Genomic DNA, 13,981 nt, shown 5'->3' with positions numbered 1-13,981 from the left:
TACTATTGGCTCATTTTTACAGTATTGTGAGAGTATAATTATCCCAACATTTTGCTATAGGCCATTGGAGTAGGCAGATCTAATGTAAGTGACCAGTATTGTCCATATTATCTGTGTGTCCATAGATTCATAATCTCTCTGAGTGATCAATGTATTCACTAGGTCAGTGTTTTCCAATGAGGACGCCTTCATCTGTTGCAAAACCACAACTCCCAGCATGCCCGGACAGCCGAAGGCTGTCCGGGCATGCTGGGAGTTGTAGTTTTGCTACAGCTGAAGGCACTTTGGTTGGCAAACACTGCACTAGGCGCTTAGAAAATACATCTATATGAGCCACTGGATGCAACTGTGTTTTCTTTTAAAATCATTTTAATATTCATCTTGTATTATAAGCACATTTATAAAAGTTACGTTTAGGACCAAAATGGGTTTATTAACCCATCAGGGGTTACTTTTCGTATACAGTTGCAGTACCAAACACAGCCACAACCAAATGTATGGCACTAGTCTGGGGGGAAAAATTCCCGCTGGAAAAGCTTTTTTTTTTATATTAATCAACTGGTGCTAGAAAGTTAAACAGATTTGTAAATTACTTCTATTTAAAAATCTTAATCCTTCCAGTATTTATCAGCTGCTGTATGCTCCACAGAGATTATTTTTTAATCTCTTTTCTGTCTGACCACAGTGCTCCCTGCTGACATCTCTGTCCATTTCAGTAACTGCCCAGAGTAGGATCAAATCCCCTTAGCAAACCTATCCTGCTCTGGACAGTTCTTGAGACAGACAGAGGAGTCAGCAGAGAACACTCTGGTCAGACTGAAAAGAAATTAAAAAAGAAAAGAACTTCTTGTGGAGAATTTAACAGCTGATAAGTGCTGAAAGGATTAAGATTTTTTTTTAACAGTAATTTACAAATCTGTTTAACTTTCTGACATCAGTTGATTTAAAAAAGATGTTTTCCAATGGTGTATCCCTTTAATGGGACACTGTGATGGAGCTCTGCAGAACTTTTATTCAGTTACTCATCAGGGGTGGCATGAGTCAGACCCCTGATGAAAAGCCTTTAAAGGGGTATTCCAGGAAAAAAAAAATGTTTTATGTATCAACTGGCTCTGGAAAGTTAACCAGATTTGTAAATTACTTCTATTAGAAAATATCTTAATCCTTTCAATAATTATCAGCTGCTGAAGTTGAGTTGTTGTTTTTTGTCTGGCAACAGTGCTCTCTGCTGACATCTCTGCTTGTCTCGGGAACTGCACAGAGTAGAAGAGGTTTGCTATGGGCATCTGCATCTAAACTGGGCGGTTCACGAGACACGTGTCATCAGAGAGCACTTAGACAGAAAAGAACAACTCAACTTCATCAGCTCATAAGTACTGAAAGGATTAAGATTTTTTAATAGAAGTAAATTACAAATCTGTTTAACTTTATGGAGCCAGTTGATATAGATATAAAAAAATGTTTTTTTGTGGATAACCCCTTTAAAATGAGTGGTTTTAGCTACCTTCTTCAAGTTGGTTTTATATCTGTAAAGGTCTAGCATGGGTGTTTTTAGATTAAACTGCATCTTGTATACCTGGGAGAGAACATGTCCCCCTCCCATTCCCTTGCAGCAGATGACAAGACAAACAAGTCTTCTGTAAGCTCACAGCGTGGAAGATACATTGTAACGTCCTTTGTAAAGCAATGATTTCCTTATAGACATAGGGTCTTTGAAAGTTGCCTCACCGTTCCAGAGTTGATGTATTTCTTCTTTTTGCACTTCTTTTTCGGATTTAATACCTACAGAGAGAGGAATGACACATCAAGGATGCCCCTCCTGTGACTGTCAACACAGACGCATTCATCTTCATTAGCTCAGATACTTGAACATTCATCACGGAGAAAGAGCTCCATCCTGTAAGACCTCTGGACCCGCAGTCACAATTAAAGTGACACATGTAGAACATCAGGGTGAATACAGAGAATAATGGCTGCGGTGAGACGTATCGGATGAGATATCCACAGTTAATTCTGTTTATTGCCTAAAAGCATCTGCCACATACTAAGCCATACAATACTGCATTGTAAATGTTATATTAAAGGGGTACTCCACCGGAATTTTTTTTTAAAAACTTATCCCCTATCCTAAGGATAGGGGATAAGTTTGAGATCGCGGGGGGTCCGACCGCTGGGGCCCCCTGCGATCTCTCTGTACGGGGGCCAGGCTCTACGGCCAGATAGCGGGTGTCGACCTCCGCATGAAACGGCGGCCGACACGCCCCCTCAATACATCTCTATAGCAGAGTCGGAGATTGCCGAAGGCAGCTCTTCGAGTCTGCCATAGAGTTGTATTGAGGGGGCGTGTCGGCCGCCGCTTCGTGCGGAGGTCAACACGCCCCCTTCCCGCGGGCTGTCGGGGCTCCATACAGGAGATCGCAGGGGGCCCCAGCGGTCGGATCCCCCGCGATCTCAAACTTATCCCCTATCCTCAGGATAGGGGATAAGTTGTTCACCATTGGGTTCATCACTGGACTACTCCTTTAAACAGAATTCTAAATTACATCTATTTAAAAATCTTATTCCTTCCAGTACTTATCAGCTGATGTATGTTCCAGAGGAAGTTCTTTTCTTTCTGAATTTCTTTCCAGTCTGACCACAGTGCTCTCTGCTGACACCTCTGTCCATTTTAAGAACTGTACAGAGTAGGAGCAAATCCTCATAGCAAACCTGTCATACTCTGGGCAGTTCCTAAAATAAACAGAGGTGTCAGCAGAGAGCACTGGGGTCAGACTGAAAGGAAATTCAAAAAGAAAAGAACTTCCTGTGGAGCATATAGCAGCTGATAAGTACTGGAAGGATTAAGATTTTTAAATTGGAGTAATTTACAAATCTGTTTAACTTTCTGGCACCAGTTGATTTAAAAAAAAAAAAAAAAAGGTTTTCCAAGGGAGTACCCCTTTAAACGAACCAAAGGTTACTATGTTTCCAATTTATTTACGTCAATACAGACTTTGGGCTAGCACTCTAAAGTGACATTTACTTGTCTGTAGGTTGCGGTAAAATGTTAGCATTAACACAACTCAATGCTTCTCTACCTATTCCGACGAACTGTCGGCCTTTTCCATAAACAGATATAACTATACCTGCATTACTGTTCACAATAGAGGTGGTGCTAGTGTAGCTGTTAGAGATGAGCGAACTTACAGTCAATTCGATTCGTCACGAACTTCTCGGCTCGGCAGTTGATGACTTATCCTGTGTACATTAGTTCAGCCTTCAGGTGCTCCGGTGGGCTGGAAAAGGTGGATACAGTCCTAGGAAAGAGTCTCCTAGGACTGTATCCATCTTTTCCAGCCCACCGGAGCACCTGAAAGCTGAACTAATTTATGCAGGAAAAGTCATCAACTGCCGAGCCGAGAAGTTCGTGACGAATCGAATTTACTGTAAGTTCGCTCATCTCTAGTAGCTGTGTTGCTGGAGGTGGTGCTCAGATATGGCAAGCAATTTTCAAATCAGTCCATAAGAAACAGAAAATATCGGCACTCACCAATTCAGCTTGCAAGTCTTCTTTATTGAAGCATACTTACAAATAGGGTACAGAAGAGAAGGGTAGTGGGGGGACAGTGGATGGCGACCGAGCTCCTGTTTCGCACGCTTGGCGTGCTTCGTCCGGCCATATGGCCGGACGAAGCACGCCAAGCGTGTGAAACAGGAGCTCGGTCGCCATCCACTGTCCCCCCACTACCCTTCTCTTCTGTACCCCATTTGTAAGTATTCTTCAATAAAGAAGGCTATACCTGAATTACTGTTGCTGTCTATAAACAATCTGAACTGTGGATATGCCATAAATGTATAAGATCAGCCTACAAACTGTGACCAGTGTTTTTTTTTAAGAACCCTTCTAGTGAAACAGGATTCCAAAACAAAAAATGGACTAACTGTTCTCTTCATTACAGGACCATCTGCATGTACGGTATATACAGTTGTGCTCAAAAGTTGGCATACCCTGGCAGAAATTGTGATATTATGGGCTATGGCATTGATTTATAAAACGTGACTGATCATACAAAATAAAAAAAACAAAACAACTGTCTTTTATTTAAGGCCTTTTAGTATCACATACCGTATATACTCGAGTATAAGCCGAGTTTTTCAGCACGATTTTTCGTGCTGAAAACACCCCCCTCGGCTTATACTCGAGTGAACTCTCCACCCGCAGTGGTCTTCAACCTGCGGACCTCCAGAGGTTTCAAAACTACAACTCCCAGCAAGCCCGGGCAGCCATCGGCTGTCCGGGCTTGCTGGGAGTTGTAGTTTTGAAACCTCCGGAGGTCCGCAGGTTGAAGAACACTGCGGCCTTCGACATCATCCAGCCCCCTCTCACCCCCTTTAGTTCTGTACAGTACTCGCCTCCGCTCGGCGCTGGTCCGGTGCTGCAGGACTGTCCGGAGAGGAGGTGGTCCGGTGGGATAGTGGTTCCGGGCTGCTATCTTCACCGGGGGCGCCTCTTCTAAGCGCTTCGGGCCCGGCCCCAGAATAGTCACGTTGCCTTGACGACGACGCAGAGGTACGTTCATTACCAACGTACTTCTGCGTCATCGTCAAGGCAACGCCTCTATTCTGGGCCCGAAGCGCGGAGAAGAGGCACCCCCGGTGAAGATAGCAGCCCGGAACCACTATCCCACCGGGCGACCTACTCACCGGACAGCCCTGCAGCACCGGACAAGCACCGAGCGGAGGCAAGTACTGTACAGAACTAAAGGGGGTGAGAGGGGGCTGGATGATGTCGAAGGCTGCAGTGGTCTTCAACCTGCGGACCTCCGGAGGTTTCAAAACTACAACTCCCAGCAAGCCCGGACAGCCGATGGCTGCCCGGGCTTGCTGGGAGTTGTAGTTTTGAAACTTCTGGAGGTCCGCAGGTTGAAGACCACTGAGGGCGGATGATGACAAGAGGATGATGAAGGGGGGGTGTGGGATGATGACAAGAGGATGATGAAGGGGGGGGTGTGGGATGATGAAGGGGGGTGGGGATGATGACAAGGGGATGATGAAGGGGGGGTGTGGGATGATTACAAGTGGATGATGAAGGGGGGGTGTGGGATGATTACAAGGGGATGATGAAGGGGGGTGGGGATGATGACAAGGGGATGATGACAGGTGATGATGATGATGAGGGTCTGGATGATGACAGGCGGTGATGATGATGAGGATGTTAATGACGGGGGTCTGGATGATGACAGGGGGGATGATGTATTTCCCACCCTAGGCTTATACTCGAGTCAATAACTTTTCCTGGGATTTTGGGTTGAAATTAGGGGCCTCGGCTTATACTTGGGTCGGCTTATACTCGAGTATATACGGTAGTTGTTTGGCTTCTTTTAAAATCATAATGATAACAGTAATCACCTAAATGGCCCTGATCAAAATTTTGCATACCCTTAAATGTTTAGCCATGTTAGCGACACACATGATGGCAAATAAAGGTTTTTGCCCCTCACCGGTGGCTCCTTAAAGGGGTACTCTCGTTGAAAACTTTTAAATCAACTGGAGCCAGTAAGTTAAACAGATTTGTAAATTACTTCTATTAAAAAATCTTAATCCTTCCAGTACTTATTAGCTGCTGAATACTACAGAGGAAATGGTTTTGGTTTTGGAGTAGGAGAAAATCCCCATAGCAAACATATGCTGCACTGGGCAGTTCCTAAAATGGACAGAGATGTCAGCAGAGAGCACTGTGTTCAAAAAAGAAAACCATTTCCTCTGTAGTATACAGACCTTAAAAAGTACTGGAAAGAGTAAGATTTTTTAATAGAAGTAATTTACAAATCTGTTTAACTTTCTGTCACCAGTTGATTAAAAAAAAAAAAAAAGTTTTCCATGGGAGTACCCCTTTTAATTGCAGTGGATGTCTGCATATAAATGGTCAATGAGTTTGTTAGCTTTCACGTAGATGCACTTAGTAGACTAGATACTGAGCCATGGGGAGCAGAAAAGAACTGCATAACAAGGAACTGGAACTCTGTAAGGCCTTAAAAATGCCAGTTAGTACTGTTCAATTATTTATTAAGAAGTAGAAAAATTGGGGATCTCTTAATACCAAGCCAAGGTCAGGAGCAAGGAGCACAATAAAACACTTGAACAAAAATAAGCTGCATAGTAAAGTTGCCAGAAAGAGGCCTTTACTGCACTAATGCTAAAAAAGAAGAAGCCCAGTTACAACATCTTGACAGGCCTCACAGTTTCTGGCACACTGTAATTTGGAGTGAAGGGACAAAAATAGAGCTTTATGGTCATAGTGCTTTGTTTGGAGAGGGGTCAACAAGTCTAGTATACTATCCCTACTGTAATGGTGGTAGTCACTGAGGTGTTTTCGTGGTGGGGAAGGGGTGAGCTCGAAAGGTACAGGGAATCTTTTGAAAATTGATTGCAAGTTGAATGCAACATGTGGTTAGAAAATCCTGGCATACAATTTGCATTCTTCCGCCTGAAAGCTGCGCATGGGACACTCTTGGATTCTCCAGCACAACATGCTAACACGCAGTTAATGCAAGATGACCAAAGACTTTACATGACTTGGACTAGGGCTGGGCGGTATACCGGTTCATACCGAATACCGAATTTTTTGGGCTGCACGATATGAATTTTCCCCCATACCACAATACCGGTTGGGCCCCTCCCCCTCGGGAATGTATTATCAGCCTAGCGCAGCGCTGTCCCCACATCGGGGAACTAACCCTATGTTACCCGCCAGTGCTGTTCAGCCCAGCGGGGTACTACTCACAGATGTCAAGCACTGCCCTCCTCCTCTTTATTGGGGGCCGCCGGGCGCTGGAACTCACTATACACCAGTGGTCTCCAACCTGCGGACCTCCAGCTGTTGCAAAACTACAACTCCCAGCATGCCCGGACAGCCAACGGCTGTCCGGGCATGCTGGGAGTTGTAGTTTTGCAAAAGCTGGAGGTCCGCAGGTTTGAGACCACTGCTGTACACTGTATCCCTATGTCCGGGCTGCAAAAGATACAGAAAATAAACTTTTAACTCACCCACCTCGGCCGCATGCTGGGGACGGGGGAGGACAGCCGACAGTCTATCACCGGCCGGAGCGATGCCCCGCCCTGGCTAGTGATAGGCTGAGCCCACTGTCATGTAAGAAGCTGGGGGGGGGGGTTGGGGGGTCAGAACAGCACTGGCGGGTCACATGATTTGGGGGGGGGGGTTGAAAATACCGTTATATACCGCCGTAATACCGTGATACACATATTTGGTCATACCGCCCAGCCCTAACTTGGAGGCATTCTGCCAAGAATATCACCTACAAGAATTTGGGCCTCAGACTTTTGAACTGGGGTTATTTAAATAAAGAAAATTTTTTTTCCTACATATCTGCAATTGTTGTATCTGGAGAAATCACTGGTCGGTGACATCGACCCTGACTGTATGATACTCTGGATAGTGCCTTTGAGATCCATTTGAATAGTATAAGGGGATACACTATCTGCCCACCTAGCTGCATTATAGGAGCTCAGCTGCTAGGCGTGTGTCTGATGAGAAGCTTGCTAAGACTAGGTTCACACTGTGGAATTTCTGGGCAGAATTTCTGCCGGAGATCAAGCCGACGGCACTAGGACCGAGCGGATTACATTCCTGTCCCCATAGAGGGCAATGCATTTCTGAACAGATCTCCCAAAAGATCCACACAGAAATGCATTGCCGTCTATGGGGGCAGCAATGCAGTCTGCTCGATCTCTGGCAGAAATTCCACAGTGTGAACCTAGCCTAACTATTGACAATGACAACCAGCAGAATTGTTAATGCAGCTCTGCAGTAAAATACAATCTGTAAGATCACTACAGGATGAGTAATATACTCACAAAGAGACTCAACTTAGTATGTGTAAAATGATGTAAAACACAGAAATGCCCATAAAGTGTTCCTAGAATTGAAAATCCAGAAAGTCAGTAACATTATATCCTATAATATGAAGAATATAAGCTGCTTGCCTAGTGACTATGCTATACTTAGACAGTTATTAGGAACCAGTATAATGACGGTACGGCTGTGGGACATCCATGGCCGCAGAGGGCAAGCTGCCATCTAATCAAAGGGCAATCTTAGAAACATGGCCAGTCTCCTGGCAGTAAAAGTTGCAGAACAGCTGATGGTGTGAGAGTCCTTTTAATTAGTCTGGTGTTATTATTGTAGGGTTTTATGGTAGTAGATGGATGAACCAGAGGCTTGGATTCTTCATGCAAATCATATTCTTGTATCAGGAGCTCGTAGTAAATTGGGCTGCGAGGATGAGACGGGGATAATACGTTTAGCTTTACTGCACAAACTCCTGTACTAACTGGAAATAATGAGATACTGAGCTGATTAATCCTCTCATCTTTCACTTTGCTCAGATTAAACATTCAGATAATACTTTCAGCAGTATCCAGACGGCATCCCTAGTGTCAATAACACAATCAATGTCATCAAGTCTTACATGTATCCAGTAGAAAGCTATGGATGTGAAATATAAATTCATGAAACTGGGCAACAGCGTTCAAGCCCTAAGTGTAGGCAAGATACCTCCAGCAGGGGCACAACTCCACATTATGGGGCAATAATACTTGATCTAGCCTTTCCTACTTATTATCAAAGTGTAATTTTGTTTGTTAACTCTTTTTCTGTCTCACATTCTGTGCTGATGAATTTCTGAAGGGGTTGTCCAATGAAAAACAACTTAACCTCTATACACAGAATAGTAGAAAAGGGTATGATCACAGGAGGTCCAACCCTTGGGTTCCCCTGTGACCTCCAGAATGGTGCCTTGGCTCTCAGAGAGAGTGTGTGCTGCAGACAACATGCACTCCATTTATTACTATGGGAGTGCCAATAATACACTTATACAGCAGTCGAGTATTAAAGGGGTAGTCCAGTGCTGAAAAACTTATCCCTGCCCCTTTGTATTGAGGCGGCGGTCAACACGCTCCCTTCTCGCGAGCTGCCGGGGCCCCGTACAGGAGATTGCAGAGGGTCCCCAGCGGTCGGACCCCCAGCGATCTGAAACTTATATAAGTTTTTCAGCACTGGATATCTCCTTTAATGGAGCGCATGCCATCTACGGTATGTGGTCACTTTGAGAATAGGGCCCCCATTCTGGAGATCGGGGGGGGGGGGGGGATCCCAGTGATCGGACCCCCCCCCTCCCCCTCGAGATCAGACACTTATCCCCTGTGGAGTGGGAATAAGTTGTTTTTGAACACACAACACCTTTTAAGGATACATATTGGTTTAGAAAATGTATGATGTATCAAAGTGAGATGTCATTGCAAGACTCACGGCAGTAGGCTGTAGCTCTCAGTGTAGTAGTGGATCTGTGTGGTAGATGATGTGGACCGTGCCAGAGAGTGGAGTCTAAGGTGCTGCTGGTTTTCACCAGAGCCCGCTGCAAAGCGGGATGGATTTGCTGCGGCAGGCCGCACCCAGGTCGCTGCCCCTGGCACGACTCGACCACACAGGCAGCTGAGGAGATTCAAGGCACAGGAGGGATACGGCAACTCATGGTCTGGATAGCTGAAGGTCAGGGCAGGCGGCACAGGTGCAAAGTCAGGAACGTAGCAGGAGGTCAATAGGCAGGCGGCACAGGAGCAAGGTCAGGTCACGGAACAATGGAGTCAGGAACATGGCAAGGCAAGACTACCAATGCTTTCTCTAGGTCACTAAGGCAAACAAAGATCTGGCAGGGGTTGGTGGGAGGTGCTGATACTAATAGGATAGGTGCATGTGTGGATCATAATTACGGGCACACTGGCCCTTTAAATCTTAGAGCGCCCTAGGAAGCAGGGGCACGTGTGCCGGCGCTGTGAGAGGATGGAAGGGGACAACAGAGGGCGGAGGTGAGTGACGGGCTGGGATTCGCATGCGGGCGTGTCCCGTGATGCGAATCCCAGCCCCGCCGGCTGAGGAGGGCAGAGAAGGAAAGCGCTCACGGCCAGTATGTCTGCCCGGAATGCTGGACGTAACAGTCAGAAGTTTTAATCAGTGGGAGTCCTAGTAAGGAGAGCCCCACAGATCCCTAAAATAAACAGGCAGCACCGTGCCCATTCCTTCCCTTTGTCACTGCTCAGCTCTGCTTGGAGAGTGGCGCAAAAGGTGAGGATAAAATGACTCCATAACACCTTGGTGTAGCTCCAATGCCTATACAAAATAAACATGTATTAAGGATGAAATCTATCTAGTTTAAGCATTCCTATGAGCTCAATGTAAGTCTCACAGGAATGCACAGAAGATGCTGTATAATTCGGAGAGATAGAATACAGCCCAAGTATTGTTACAAAAGGCCCGAAATAAACCTCACAATTCAGGAATAAAGCCACCGGTAAGTAAATTAATGGCATTGATATTTATCTGATATATTTTACAAATGCAGTAGATAATTTTTGCTTCTATTGATAGAAAACCCCTTTGGGAACCTGGGCAAAAAAACATCCCTTTAAATACTTAAAAAATTCCCCAAAAAGCCTTACAAAAGCCTCCAAAAACAGACATTTTCCATCTCCTATGATTTCAAGTGGAAAGGATGAAAAAACAAGTGGTGTTAACAAAAAGTGCTAAAAAAAAAAGAAGTGACATGCCACTTTTCAGAGCGGGTCCACTTTGGAGCTCACATTGAAAACAACAGGGGCTTGAAAAAAAACATGAAAAAAATCACAAAAAGTAGCACTGAATACATACATACAGGTGGTTTGTAAAGCAGTTTTTGCAGGCAGATTTTAAGAAGTTTCTTTTAACTGTGACAATATACCCTTAGACTAGGGTTTCCCAATCAGGGTGCCTCCAGCTGTTGCAAAACTACAACTCCCAGCATACCCGGACAGCCAATGGCTGTCCGGGCATGCTGGTAGTTGTACTTTTGCAACAGCTGGAGGCTCCCTGGTTGGGAAACCCTGCCTTAGACTCTCCTTAAATAAAGTGTAAGGATAAGCCATCCGCACAACAAAAAGGTGACAGACCAGAGAAGACAAACACATCTCTAATCACACATTATAAACATGGCGCCGGGCACCCGTAAAAGGGCTTGATACCCTCGAATAGTGAAGAACCATGGACATAACCTTCCTGTTCATGTCTTACTTTTAAGGATTCCAGCAGGCACAAGTGACATGACTCGTAAAATGACATTTCTTAAATACACAAAATTTCTCACCTCATATACACTGAACTGACTCTGTCCTCTGGATAACTCTCTGTAACTCGTAGTAAATTCTCCAATAAAGTCATGGCTGGAAAATGACGATAAACCAAGGTTACAGATTTTCAATACATCCATGCTTTTATTGGTGTTGTATGAGCAAAAAAATCATGTCTCCTTTTTTATTTTATTTTATAGAGGGTCACTTGTCTCCACATGCTACATGATATTGCAGCTCAGCTCTATTCATTTCCATCAGTGTTTTCCAACCAGTGTGCCTAAAAGTGCGCTGCTGTTTCTAGAATAATGCAGCTATGTTTCTTATTTTCATTCACCCCATTCAAATTGAAGATGAGAATTTGGAGAAAATGAGACCTTCTAGGTAAATTTACACTTTCCACTGGGAAGAGGAATAGGGCAATACTAAACTGCCCCCCTTTCCCATTAACGTTCCAGGGGCTTCCTGTCTGGTATGTATGACAGTGAACAGGGGCACAGCTTTAGGGTACGTTCACACGAGCGGATTTGAAGCGGATTTTACGCTGAAGGACCCTCTGTATTCTGCCTTTACATGTGCCTGCTCGGAGTGGCAATACGCCGCTACGAGCAGACACACTGCGATGTGTGAGTTGCCGTACACATGCGCAGTATACTCGCACATCGCGGCAGCTCTCGGCCTAGCTCATTGAGCAGGGGAAGCGGCCGTGATGTTTGCGAGTACACTGCGCATGCGCAGCAACTCGCACATCGCTTCAGTGTGTCTCCACGTAGCGGCATATTGCTGCTACGAGCAGGCACATGTGAAGGCAGAATACAGTGGGTCCTTCAGCGGCGGATCCGCAGCAAAATACACTGCGAAAATCCGCTCGTGTGAACGTACCCTTAGAGGTACAGAGGTAGCAGTTGATCTAGGCAGAGGCGTAACTTGTAGCTTCAGGGCTCCAATGCAAAATCTTGTCTATTATCCATGTTTATTATGTGCCATTTATAATACTGGTGTTTTCTTATGGGGCTGAAGTAACATTGGACCCCTTAGGCACCAGGACCCCGATGTGACTGCTACCTCTGTAGTTACACCCCTGGCTCTAGGACCCTCGTGTATAAAAAGCCCTTATACACCAGGGTCCTGGTCCTAGTTTTTAGTAGTTTGTATCTGTGAGGGTTGTTATTAAAAAGTACCTGTCACCAAACTAATCTTTTAATATATTGTTCCTTATGTAATTATAAGACACTTTGCTATTTACTTGCTGTTAAAATTCTCAACCTGTATATGTTTTTAATGTGATTGAAAGAACGGCCACTAGGTGGCTCTGTTCTGTTCCCTGCGCAAGTCACACAGTTAGTTTGGTCTCCTCCCGACCCGGCAGGAGACCAAACTCAGGAAGTGCGTGCCGGGCTTGGAGGTGTGCTAGGAGTAGTTAGAGAATATAATCTGAGTTAGTATAGAAAATATGGTTTGATGACAGGTACTCTTTAAAGTGTTGTGTGGGTTTGATGAGAATGGGAATGGACCAGCCTAAATATTTATAGATATGGACTCATTTTGTATACATTGTACAGCTATATGTTGTTTGTATTATTGATATGCTATTGTTTATAGTTTTTGTAATGTTTTATATTTTCTAAATATAACAACTACAGATCTGTACTACCCACAGAAGCATTTGAGGCCCTTATGACAAGTCTTGTGGTGCTTTTTGAGGATATCCCTTTAAGTGATATAAAGGTATATAAATACTGATGAGAACATATCATACCTTCCTCCCCTGTCCCAATCATATACATCCACTTTCACCGTCCTGTGAAAAAAAAAGGAATCCAGTTACCCAAAACTCCTAAATCAAACCAAAATTACCCAAATCTTAGTCCAGTTACCCAAATGCACCAGAGTCACCCTGTTACAGGAATGACTTTCAGCGCCTGATTATTAAACCAGGGGCTTACACCAATGTATCTGGATATGATAAAGCAAAATAATAAAAGCAGCTGCTGGAGAGGTGAAAAGACATGAAATAATACAGAAGGTAAATGGACAGCGCGGCTATTGTCTGCTGCTATTATCGGCATCTCTTCCCTGACAACTGACTCATAGAGGGGAAGTATTACTCAGAGTAACATCTCGCTGCTCAGGTAATATCATGAAATGGCTGCTAACATATTCCTGAAATATTCATACAGTTATCATTCATGCGCACACACAGATACAGTATATAAATACATGCACCCACATTCATATAAATACACACTAATACACACACAGATATGCTCCATAACAAATATACTCACACATCAAAAATGCTGCATAAACAGATGTTTATGTACACACTTATACTAAAATATCCATACAAATATAAACATAGAATTAATAAACACACACACAACATAAAAACACATATACATGTATACACACAAATACACACTCAGACATACAAATATAAACATAGAAATAATAAACACACAACATAAAAACACATATACATGTATACACACAAATACACACTCAGACATACAAATATAAACATAGAAATAATAAACACACAACATAAAAACACATATACATGTATACACACAAATACACACTCAGACATACAAATACAGTAATGTATACACACAGCAACACAAGTGCATATACACGCAGCAACACAAATACATATATAGTACACATAAAAATACACACTAAAACATACAGTACATAAAATCACACATACTCACTGTATAATCATTCATAAAGACATACAACATTACTATACACACAGTCACAAATGTACTCTAAGTATAAAAAGATAGATACTCATGCTTACAAATACATGAGGTCCTGTTCT

At 43.9% G+C, this 13,981-nt stretch overlaps 1 protein-coding gene and 1 long non-coding RNA gene across 4 annotated transcripts in view; one reads left to right on the top strand and one right to left on the bottom strand.

Annotated features, from left to right (window-relative positions):
- Window positions 1-2,087, top strand: part of LOC130275958 (uncharacterized) — a 77,191-nt gene extending 75,104 nt beyond the window's left edge. Inside the window, exon 3 of the long non-coding RNA XR_008844968.1 lies at window positions 1,789-2,087. This is a non-coding gene — a long non-coding RNA (uncharacterized LOC130275958). The remainder of the gene's footprint in view (window positions 1-1,788) is intronic.
- Window positions 1-13,981, bottom strand: part of CPNE9 (copine family member 9) — a 367,100-nt gene that overhangs the window by 32,361 nt on the left and 320,758 nt on the right. For all 3 annotated transcript variants that reach the window (XM_056524690.1, XM_056524691.1, XM_056524692.1), the window contains 3 exons: window positions 12,917-12,958; window positions 11,175-11,250; window positions 1,729-1,782 (listed from right to left, as the gene is read on the bottom strand). In XM_056524690.1, coding sequence (XP_056380665.1) covers window positions 1,729-1,782; window positions 11,175-11,250; window positions 12,917-12,958 — 172 coding nt within the window. The remainder of the gene's footprint in view (window positions 1-1,728; window positions 1,783-11,174; window positions 11,251-12,916; window positions 12,959-13,981) is intronic.

Source organism: Hyla sarda, chromosome 6 (assembly GCF_029499605.1).
Source record: "Hyla sarda isolate aHylSar1 chromosome 6, aHylSar1.hap1, whole genome shotgun sequence".
Classification (NCBI taxonomy): Eukaryota; Metazoa; Chordata; class Amphibia; order Anura; family Hylidae; genus Hyla; species Hyla sarda.
This window is presented reverse-complemented; position numbering and strand designations above follow the sequence as displayed.